Consider the following 11,200-nt stretch of genomic DNA (forward strand, 5'->3'; position numbering starts at 1 on the left):
ATTTCATGCGAAATTAATAACTGAAGATTGTTAAATAATTTGACAGGTTTGACTAAATTGTCATCTAACAGCTATCCGTTATCAACTTTTGAATGAAGTAAGAAAAATGAGTAGATAAAATAATTTTTATTTAAAAAGAAGTAGTTGTAGTTGACAAAGAAGTTTGGGGCCTCCAGTGTTACAGTTGACAATGGACCAGAGAGGCAGAGATGTTCCCCGAAGGACCCAACTTAAATTATTGGATTATGTAACGTAACGATTATGTGTGCAAAATGATTAAAATGTCGACTAAATTATTTACACTCAGTACAGAAGATAGAAACAAGAGATGGAAGGATGAACATGCCTTTCATATACTGTGATTCCATATAACGGTAATATAATATATAACCACATATATAATGCTATTAAGAATTTAATTTTGTTTATGATCAGTATAAAAAAGTTTTACTACATTGCTATAAATTTGGGTTACAATAACAAACATATCTATGGAGTAAAGAGCATTGAAGTGATTATAAACGTGTAAAATAAAAGAAATATGTTACCCTGGGATTAACGAGGTAACAACTACTTAACAAACGGATATGAGAAACGACAAAAATGGGGAAAGCCGCCATTTGAGGGACAAGTTAGAGCATAGTTGTTGAACTGCCGTTTATGGTCATGTGCTTCTCAACTGCTTAAGCCTACTCGTTACAGACACAAACCTCAGTTTCTTATATACTTACAAGTCAACACCTATCTTTTCTTTCACAGTTTAGTTTAGTTAACATGAAGATTAGTTAATTATCAAATAGTATGATTTGCATTGCTAACTTTATGATAGGCATCTCACAAATCATAGTCGAGTTTGTGAATTCCACATACTATAGTATAGAGACAAACACACAGGAAAAAACACGTAACAGTGACACAATGCCAATAATCAAATTTTGGTCCTTTCTTATTCATATTACAATATGAGTAATATATAGAACATTGTTGTAATATAGAACCTCGACTATTCACAGTTTCACACTGCTCACCTTATTCATCCTCATCAATAACGAATAAAAAATGCTAATTTGAAAAAAAAAAAAAAAAAAAGGGGAGAGATTAAACAAAAACTGGCCTATACGATCAATTTTCATTTCAAAAGCTTCAACATTCCCTATTAGTTGAATGTATTATGAACGATAATAATATATATCATATAATAAATTCTATATCATATTAATATTAATATTATATTATATGATTCTTTTTACTCAAAAAATCATCATCCCCTCCATTGATTGCACTCCTCAGCAGGCCGAATCTTCTGCGTCCCGGACCTCACCGGACACCCCGTCTGCACCGGCGGCACCATACAGTTATACTGAACGCAAAGCGAGCTGCTCACCGGGATCTCCGCCGTGGGACTTATCGCTATTCCGGTCAGGTAATTATGCTGCAGATAAAGAATCTCTATACTCGCCGCCAGCAACCGGTCAACGAAGCTGGCAGGGACCTGCCCGGAAAACCCGTTGTTGTTCAGGTAAAGATACTGCACGTTCGCCAGCATGGGCGATATCTCACCGGAGAATCTGTTATAGCTAAGATCAACGGTCTGGATCGAAACGTCGTTGACCGGTTGGACCGGACCCGAGAACTGGTTCCTCTCGAGCTGGAGGTTTGTGAGGGGGTACGTAAAGAGTTGAGCTGGAATTGAACCGGTGAACCGGTTCAGGCTTAGGTCGAGGTAGTTTAGCTGGTTGAGCCTGCTTAGTAACCGGTCTACCGGTCCAGTGAACCAATTCCATGAGAGGGAGAGGTAGTGGAGTGAGGGAGGGAGGGAATCCGGTTCGATCGAACCGGAGAGAGTGTTATGTTTCAGATCGAGCCGGGTTAGCGTTTGAGATGAGAATTTGGGAACCGAACCGGTGAGACGGTTATGGCAGAGGACGACGTTGACGAGCTCCGGGAGGTTTCCAATCACCGGGGGGATTGTTCCGGAGAGCTGGTTGTAGCTGAGATCGAGAGTTCTGAGGTTGCGAAGGTTGCCTAAACCTGCCGGAATGTCGCCGGAGACGAAATTACGACTAATGCCAAGGAATCGGAGATTGGTAAGTGCAGAGAGAGAGGGCGGGAGATGGCCGTAGATTCGGCCGGGGACGACTGTTAATTCGGCGAGAGCGGAGAGCTTTGAGAGTGCGGGGTCAAGTTTTCCGGTGAGGCCGGGGGAGCCGGCGCGGGGATCGCCAAGGTTTAGAGCAACAACTCTATCGGCATGGCAGAAGACGCCGGAGAATGTGCATGGATCAGAGGTGAAGTCCCAAGAAGAAAAGAAGTTAGAGCCGGGAACATCGTGAAGCGATTTACGAATAGATTGAAGAGCCAAGAAATCATTGGGATCCAATATAGCATGATGCACTCTGAATATGAAGAAGAAAATTAGGAAGATGAAGGGCGATGCCATTGTGTATAGTGAAAATGTGAAGGTGTTGGGTTTTATAGAGAGAAGAGAGATAGAGTAATGAATTCTTTTGAGCTGGAAAAAGTTGGGTATTCCGTGAATGAGAGAAAGAAGAGGATCGGTTTTTGGGGTGTGAAGGTCTTAAATATGGCGGAGAATGTGTAGGCTTGGAGGAGAAGCAAGAATATCTCCTTGCTCAATCCACAATGTTAATCACCTCTTTATCTTTTCAATCTCACACAAGAATATCTCCTCTCACTCACTTGTATTAGCTACAATACAAATCCAGTATGGGAATCAGTAATATTAGTATATTACTAATTTACTTGTTTATTCTTATTTTAATCGTATTCAGGATCGTAACAAACGGTTGTCCGAGCCTACGTGGCTTCCGTACCTGACACCTCACACCTCCACCTAGCTCTACTGTACGTTTTACGTGTACAAAAGTACTATTATTATTTGCTGTTATAGCAAGATGCGCAAACATGAAGCCCGTTATAAGGCTTAAGTATTTTTGTATGCATGTGACACCATGTATATGTTGTTGTGGTTGAACCATAGTTGATGTAATTGGTCAAAGAAAAGAGAGGTGGACTGCACGGGGATTCAGTTTAAGCCACCTGGGTGTTGGGTTCCACTTCCATGTTTGAAGGTGGTCAACTTAGCCATCTTCACATGCTTCTTGTGTTCTGCACTCTTCTTCTTAGCTGTCTTTTTTTTGTCTTTACTTTTATTTCACTCATTTTTTATACTTTTACAATTAAACTTTACTAATACCTACAATTTTCCAGATCTTGACTCTCAGTATCTATTTACTTTGGTATTCTTCAACTAAATGACTTTATCTATCAATACCTACAATTAAACTTAATGTCATTTCCAAAACAGCATTTTAATATAATTTCAGTAAGACAGACTCACTTTAATGACTTTATTTGAATGTCAAATAATAACATCTCAAATATAATTATATATAAGAATTTTGCTGCTCTAAAGAATTTTTTTCTTTTGAGTTAATAAATTGAAGAGTTGTCAGTGAATGAATTGGGGTGCTAGCATTGCATGATTTCTATTATTACTATACCTGGCTACTGGCTAGGGATACATAGCTTTCACTTTAGGCCTCCATTATGTCTAACTTGGAACACACTACAACTGCATATATTTTTGATTGCCTATCATATTCATGTACCACATACCGTGTCAAAATAGAAACAAATTAAAATAAGATAATCCTTTAGGACCATCAATTACACTACACTTTTTATTCCTTCTTGGGAAAGGAACAAACATAGAAGCTTTTGAATGAGACACCAGAAAATTACAAAGGAGGAAAGTGGTTTGGGACACAAGCTATGTGTATGTCAGGGGTAGATTATGCATAGCCATATCCACATGGCTTCTTTAGCAATTCAAATTATGTTTCACCAATTACTTAAATTTAATATGTGGATTAATTAAGGAGTAGACGAAGATTACAAGTCAACATATATAATATATAGGAAAATGAAATTATCTTTCTTTTCCTGGGGGGTCAATTTCTTTTTCTTGCGTATGGCCAGGGTCAAAACTCAAAAGGCTTGCAGTAAAAGGAACAATAATAGGACTGCAATACGATACCATCACCTTGGATAAGGTATTCTTCCATCATTTCCTTTTTTATTGGCTTAGAATAAGACAAAACAAGACATTGAGAACAAGATATAAAATTTAGACAAAACACAAAAATTATCATTCATATATTTTGTTTAGTGATAAATTAGAATAAATTATAAAAGTTAAATTTATTCTCATTTTTTTGCATTTAAAAATTTTTAAAGAAAAATATAATAATAAAAAATATAATTATAAAAAATTAATAAAATTAATGAAAAAAAATGAAAATAAATTGTGTCTCTATTTGTTAGTGTCTTTGTATTATTTCTCTTAAGATAAACATAATATTTCTGATTGTATCTCATCTGTCAAATACGATTTTGTTTCTACATCTCTGTTTCCTCCTATTTCTGTAAACAAATATAACCATAATGTCATGCTTAATTAAGAACTAAACTAACGGTAAAAATACCTAATTAACAAAATTTGGATTGTAGAGTCTGATTAGATAATTAATTTATTTTAGCTAATGTCAATCAATTTTATTAAAATTATTCTTTTATTCTAAATTTTAATCCTAAATTCTTCAAGAATTAATGATAATTAAAAAAATCTTATAATAAAAAATTAATTAATATTAATTAATTAAAAATTAATTCTCTGTCATTTTTCATATATATATATATATATATATATATATATATATATATATATATATATTGCAAAAGAAGCCTAAATGATTGTTATTATTAGCTTATTGCCACTCTTATACTCTATACTCTGCACTCTGCACAGTGAAAATCATTTTTTCAATAGCAGTCTATTACGTCAACAAGAAGTTAGTTTGTTAACCTCTCTCTTTTTACCAAACCCAAAACATTTTCAAAATTGTATTACTTAATTTTCAATAAGGTCACTGATTATTTGTTATGATAATTCTTCCATTATTGCTGCATATGGGATATATGAAGAATCAGAGCATAGAAAAGGACATGTCCTTATAGAGTTATATAACAATAAGCATATTATTTATTTATTTATATACGGTTGTTTGGTTTGGTTGTGTATATACATGCAAAACAACCGTAGCAGAGTATTCATATCTTCTTTCCTTTGAAAACAACACCTCTCATCAATTCAGAAGCAGTAACAAGTCTAAACATTAAACAAATGGCCCCCCAGCTAAAGGGGGCATGTGTGAAGACTAATTACTAACTCAAAACACCCACCTTTTTAAATTCGTCCTATGAACTTCCATACCACGACTTTAAGGTGGAAGATTATTTTATGTTCCTGTTATGATTGATGGCACTGTTATTTAATGATTTCTTTTGTGCTGTCTATTTCATCAACTACTCTATTGTCTCTATGTATATAGCATGGTATCTTCTTCTACTACTCCTACCATGATTTATAATATCTTTTCTACAACATTTTTAAGCCTTTTTCTTTAACCATTTCACCCATTGTCTGAATCATATTCATCTTTTTCACTTCAACAAAATTTATTTTCTAAAGAAATTAAATATATTTGACGAAGACATTCCATTTCTCCAACCATAATACATATTTTGCATGTCTTGGGCCCACAATTCCATCAGTTCATTTAAGAAATATGGATATGTGGTGGCGACCAAACAAAACTAAGGCATTCATGGGTGCTTCAATTCGATACAACCATGACACCCAACACTATTATTATCTTCCACGTCCCACTTGCTCATTACAGACCGAAACTCGTTATAAAAAAAGAACCTCCTGACCAAAAAAAAAAGAAGATATATAAAAAAACTTGTTTTTGATTTGTTTTTTGGATAGGGTAGAAAAGAAATGAGACCAAAGTTGGTCCATAAATAAAAATTGAGACCCATGAGAAAAACTGAATTTATTTTGGACTGAACAAATATTTTTGTACTATTGGGCTAGTTTAAGATATTTCGGTTCTTAAATAGTTTGGGCGATAGGGTCCAAGTCCATATATATTTAATAAGACTTTTAATAAGACTTTCTTTGCTGTTTTGGTCTTTTGGTTTTTAAATTTTGTTTTTGTTTTTTTTTGGGCTTAAGCCCCTTTAGTTTACCAAAAAAAAAGGCTTTTAACAAATCTGCTGACCCTAAACTTCTCCATAAAAAAATGCTAATGCACTTTAAAAAAAAATAATAAAAAATACAACCCTCTAAATTTTAAAACTTAAATCTCAGATTTTAAACTATAAATTATGAATTTTAAATTTAAACTCTGAATCTAAATTCTATATCATAAATTTTACACATTAAATTTTAAATTCTAAATTAAAACTGTTGATATAAAATACAATAAATAAAGAGTAAATATTTTTTAATTAATAAAAAAGACAACACTCTTCAATAAAAAACGATTTAAGAAATAACTTGAAACAAAAGATTATTTTTTCCTAGACCTTGCCAATATTACATTTTTAAATTTTACAACCAGACAATACTAAAATAAATAAATAGGAGCAGCTTGATATATCTAGAGTTCTAAACAGATATAAAAAAAAATGAAGCATTTGATTATCTAGTAACAAAAATCTAGCATGTGTATCATTTATATATGGTGTTAACTGTTAATGCACAATAATCACAATTCCTTCTCAGTGCTTCCTCTGATTTGAACTAATCAGAGTCAAGAAACTCGTTTTGAAAGACTCTTGTGAAGAATGGAACTCGAGATTTCTTTGCAAACTTGATGCAGCTAAGATTCCCTTTCAGAAGCTGCACAATCTGCACCCAACATATCAATATATATAGAGTTCAAAACTTCAAATAAATCTGAAGATGAAATTAAAAAGGTAGAGAATGAACCAACGTGCCTGTCTCATAGAGGGACGACGAATTGAAGATTGTTGTATGCATAAAGAAGCTGCCAAGAGCATAACATTAATCTGTCTATAATCAAAGTCATCACCTCCTAGTGAAGGATCAATCAGCTCCCTAATTTTATTCTTCTTCAGCAAAGGTTTTGCCTATAAAAAACCATCCATTATTATAGGTCGTTACTCAAGTAAAGATACTTTTTATGCGAAGATAATAGTTAAGATGTAAACATGTGTTATGTTAAGCAGTCTAGCTAGAGATATCAATATCAGACTATTCAATGATTCTCGACTGTCATCTTCACGTAAAAAGTCGCATACATACCCATAGGACAAGACTTTGTTGCGAGTAATCAAGCGCTCTCCGGCCAGTTACTAATTCTAATAGCACAACACCAAAGGCAAATACATCTGTTTTCTCGTCCACTATGCCATGGAGTAAGTATTCTGGAGCAAGATATCTGTGTCACCCATTTCTAAGTTACTATGAGGTTACCAAAATTGTTTAAATATAGATTATAGAGGATTAATTTATTTATTTCTTAATGTTACAAACCCAAATGTTCCTTCAAATCTTGTAACACTGTGGTGAGTCCAATTCTCTGGTAGCCATTTTGCCAGCCCAAAATCACAAATCTGTGAAACAAAAACATAAAATTCAAATACATGAAGAGACAAGTTTCATAATTTCATAGCTACAAAAACCAGGAATCTTCCAAAATGAATATTTGTCTTTAGTGCCTTTAGAATCACAGAATCCAAAGTAAGATATAGCTGTATAGTGTATATACCTGAGGCTCAAAGTCATCAGTGAGTAAGATATTTGCAGCTTTTATATCTCTATGGATAATTCTTCTTTGACAACCTTCATGAAGATACAATATTCCCTCTGCTGTTCCTAATGCAATTCTCTGCCTAATAGACCAGGGAAGCTTCTCCTTGGACCCTAATAACAATCACAAGAAATTACAACACATGAAAATTTTGAAAAGGTTAAACAATTAATCCTGCATTACCATAAAGAACTGAAGCTAGGCTTCCTTTTTCAGACAATTCAAGAACCAGATGCATTCCACCTTCCACACCATAACCAACCAATTTAGCAGTGTTGGTGTGGCTTACATGCGCCATGATTCCAAGTTCTGATAAGAAGTCGCCTATAGTTTCATCAGCTGTTCCTCTTGTTAGTCTTTTAACTGCTACTAACTGATGATTTGGCAAACACCCTTTGTAAACCTCAGCATAACCACCCTTCCCAATCAAATTCTCTGCACAAAAACAATGTACAATTACTATAAATTCTAAGAAAAAGAGATATATTGCTATTCTGAAACAATTACTAAACATTGGTATAAGCAGAAGTTTAATGCAAAGCAAGTTGCATAATGCATACCTTGGCTGAAATATTTAGTAGCAATTTGTAAGTCATGGTGAGTGAAGATCTTCCAGGGTGAAGTATGCAATAATGAGGAATGAGAATCCATGGTAGCATGTGAAGTCTCCCTCATGCTACCACTCATTCTTCTTGAGAGCTTGAGAACACTAAGAGGATGCAATGTGGCCAAAGGCTTCTTTGACTTGGTTCTGAGCAATTGCACAAAAGTGTGCCACTTAGAAACATGTTTAGGCTTATCTTGATGAGACTCAGAATCCAAAGTGTGCTCTTTGGAAGAATAAGTGCTTGATTCTGATTCTGAGGTCCTTAGGAAATCCTCAAGAACACAAACTGGGGAATCCACTAACAAGTCCTTCATTATCTTTCAGAACAGGTGCTATTCAATGATACAAAGTTGAGAATAAAAGAAGTTAGGTAGCTATAATGGCAGAGAAGATTAAATAACATTTCAAAGTTAAAACATTATATGGTTGTATCTTTTTGTATGTATTGGGGACATGTAACAGAGAGGGACAATGAGACCAAGAAACAGTGAACAGAGACGCACTTCAACAAACAAACAAGTAGCCATCACTGCCCTTTTTACCATATGTTGCTTTCAAGTTTGCAAAATATGATTGCAAAAGGGAAGAGTTTGGTGATATGCCAATAATATAATGTCACATGTATAAGATTGCTATCTTGTTATTGTATACCCATAATTGTGGATTATACATTAATCATCGCTAGACGTACAAAACAAGAAAACCGCAAGCTTACACACTAATACTATTATATTCATGATTTATCTATTATTCAGGGCAAGTTACATATATAAATTATTTGGAGATTAAATTTATCAAATTATAATTTTTTAATATCACAGACGAAATTGCAACTTTTCTATATCTATAGAAACCGCTACATGGTGTAGAGATTTTCAATGTAACCTTAATTTTTTACGTGAAATTTTGTATTGGGAAAAAACCGCTACACCCTCTAAAACAAATTTGCTGAGCAAAAACCACGAATGAGAAGGAATACTGTCTTGCATAAACGGTGGTACACAGTAGCGATTTAAGGATAAATAACTTTCAGAAACCGCTATAGCCATTCAAAGTTTTTGGTCAGCAGAATTTTGTCAACTACATCTTGTAACGGTTTTTGGCCAACATAAAATCCCACCTAAATCACTACATCCGGGACGGATTACATTTAATTAAAAATCACTATACCCTGTACTTATACAAAACAATATTCATAGATGGCTCAAAAATAATAAAATAAAATAAATATAAATTTATAAGATTGGTCTTTTACCTGTAAGGTTGAAAAATACCGTGGTAAACTAAGAAAAATGAATATTGTATTTTGTAAAGAAAATTTTATTTTTTTGGGATTAATTAATATTAGAAGTAAAAGACTACATTAAAAAAAATGACATATTATTGAGTGTGTCACCAAAAATACAATATACAGGTATATATAGATGTTAAAAGAATCAAAGTAATAAAAATATACAATCTTATCATTAATATACAGATATTTTATATAAATATAAATGATATTAATTCATCTAAATTAATTCTAATTATTTTCTAACCATTGTTATTCACAACTCTGTCTTATGAATATCAAATGCCGTGTCAAAAGTTAGAGCCACCACAAACAAACCAACAAGCTACGCAAGTACGCAGTATATTTATTTCAAGATTTGCGTGTATATTTTCTTTTAAGTTACGTCATACTCATGCATATTTCATATTTCTTTTGAGATTCTATCTTTAATTTCACTAGATCTTATATCTATCATTCGTCTATTGTTACGTGTGTGCTCAGCACACCATGTGATTATTGTTATGGGTGAGACTTGGAAGTTGAAACACCTGTTTTGAGGTTTATTCTTTTCAATTTGGTTTTTATGATGAGAATTTTATTACATTTTTTTTCATTCATTCATTCCCCCTAAGCCGTTGTGTACATGATCTCCAAATTCCGCAAATTCAATAACAAATTCACAAAAACAATTTTCAACACAAACAAATAAGATATATAATTCTATTATCAGTTTTTAGTTGTTATGTATTATTATTGAAATAATCATAATTTTTTTTAAAATTTAACTATTAAAAATACATTTGATATAAATAAAAGTTTTCTAGAACAAAATTAAAATAAAATAAAATTTAAAAATAATTTTAAAACTTTTAATAAATTTTAAAAATAAAAAATATAATCCTAATCATTAATGTTGGAGGTATTATTTTTTTAATCCTAATAGATTGTCTTGTTCCATTGTCAATTTTGGAAGTGGCTGGAAGCTAAGGTAGTTGGGCCTTGCGGAGCATTGGGATGAAATCTTCATTGGGCCCAATAAGTACTAGTGTGCGATCTTTGACTAGTAATTTATTATAGTCTTCACCGAGAAATTATTATAGTCCTAATTTTTCTGACCCCAAAGGCCTAAAGGTCTCGCATCTTTGAATCTGTTGTCACGTCACGACAAGACAAGGAACTAATTATCACACAATTAACAGTAATAAGGAAATCTATGCATAACTAATTACCAGTGGAGTGGTCATTATGATTATAAAAATAATTTAAGGATAGAACTACCAACTAGCAGTACTCAATATTCAATAATGTTCCATAACTGAAATATTTAAAAAGTAATAAAAAATCAATTTCAATAATTTTATTTAATATTTATTAATTATTATTAAAATATTTGTATAATTTAAAATATAATAAATATATAATTTATAAATATTATATAAAAAATAATTTTAAATATGATCTCTTTAATATTATAAGTGTACATAAAAGAGCATGTGTTAAATAAAGTAGAGTTGAGAGGGGTTGCTAAAATGGAAACAGTTTCTCGTGGTCATTGGTCAAAAGCACGTCAGCAGTTTTTGTCACTATTTCTGTAAATCATTATTTTTATTGACT

The 11,200-nt window shown here is 32.7% G+C and overlaps 2 protein-coding genes across 3 annotated transcripts; both read right to left on the reverse strand.

Annotated features, from left to right (window-relative positions):
* Positions 1–925: 925 nt before the first annotated feature.
* Positions 926–2,712, reverse strand: LOC112696157 (uncharacterized). The gene has a single exon (XM_025748775.3). It carries the CDS (start codon positions 2,438–2,440, stop codon positions 1,262–1,264), a length of 1,179 nt encoding a protein of 392 aa, XP_025604560.1. The 5' UTR covers positions 2,441–2,712; the 3' UTR covers positions 926–1,261.
* A 3,715-nt stretch (positions 2,713–6,427) lies between these two features.
* Positions 6,428–8,945, reverse strand: LOC112696158 (receptor-like cytosolic serine/threonine-protein kinase RBK2). 2 transcript variants are annotated; one of them, XM_025748778.3, is made up of 8 exons: positions 8,817–8,945; positions 8,267–8,645; positions 7,890–8,141; positions 7,665–7,819; positions 7,430–7,509; positions 7,199–7,334; positions 6,871–7,023; positions 6,428–6,781 (listed from the first exon to the last, which is right to left on the reverse strand). In XM_025748778.3, the coding sequence occupies exons 2-8, from the start codon at positions 8,625–8,627 to the stop codon at positions 6,674–6,676; spliced, it is 1,245 nt and encodes a 414-aa protein (XP_025604563.1). In that variant the 5' UTR covers positions 8,628–8,645; positions 8,817–8,945; the 3' UTR covers positions 6,428–6,673. The 2 variants fall into 2 exon arrangements, with proteins under 2 accessions (XP_025604563.1, XP_025604561.1); XM_025748776.3 differs by lacking the exon at positions 8,817–8,945 and having other exon boundaries at positions 8,267–8,802.
* Between the last annotated feature and the right edge of the window lie 2,255 nt (positions 8,946–11,200).

The sequence above is a fragment of the Arachis hypogaea genome, chromosome 6 (genome assembly GCF_003086295.3).
Source record: "Arachis hypogaea cultivar Tifrunner chromosome 6, arahy.Tifrunner.gnm2.J5K5, whole genome shotgun sequence".
NCBI classification, from domain to species: domain Eukaryota; kingdom Viridiplantae; phylum Streptophyta; class Magnoliopsida; order Fabales; family Fabaceae; genus Arachis; species Arachis hypogaea.

What these genes read in the sequence shown, in the direction of transcription:
- LOC112696157 (XM_025748775.3), bottom strand. Translation starts at nt 2,440, where the DNA reads ATGGCATCGCCCTTCATCTTCCTAATTTTCTTCTTCATATTCAGAGTG.
- LOC112696158 (XM_025748778.3), bottom strand. Translation starts at nt 8,627, where the DNA reads ATGAAGGACTTGTTAGTGGATTCCCCAGTTTGTGTTCTTGAGGATTTC. An exon ending in CCTAGCTTCAGTTCTTTATG is followed by an intron (nt 7,820 to 7,889) that starts GTAATGCAGGAT and finishes GATTGTTATTAG; the next exon opens with GGTCCAAGGAGAAGCTTCCC. An exon ending in AGATTTGAAGGAACATTTGG is followed by an intron (nt 7,335 to 7,429) that starts GTTTGTAACATT and finishes TGGGTGACACAG; the next exon opens with ATATCTTGCTCCAGAATACT.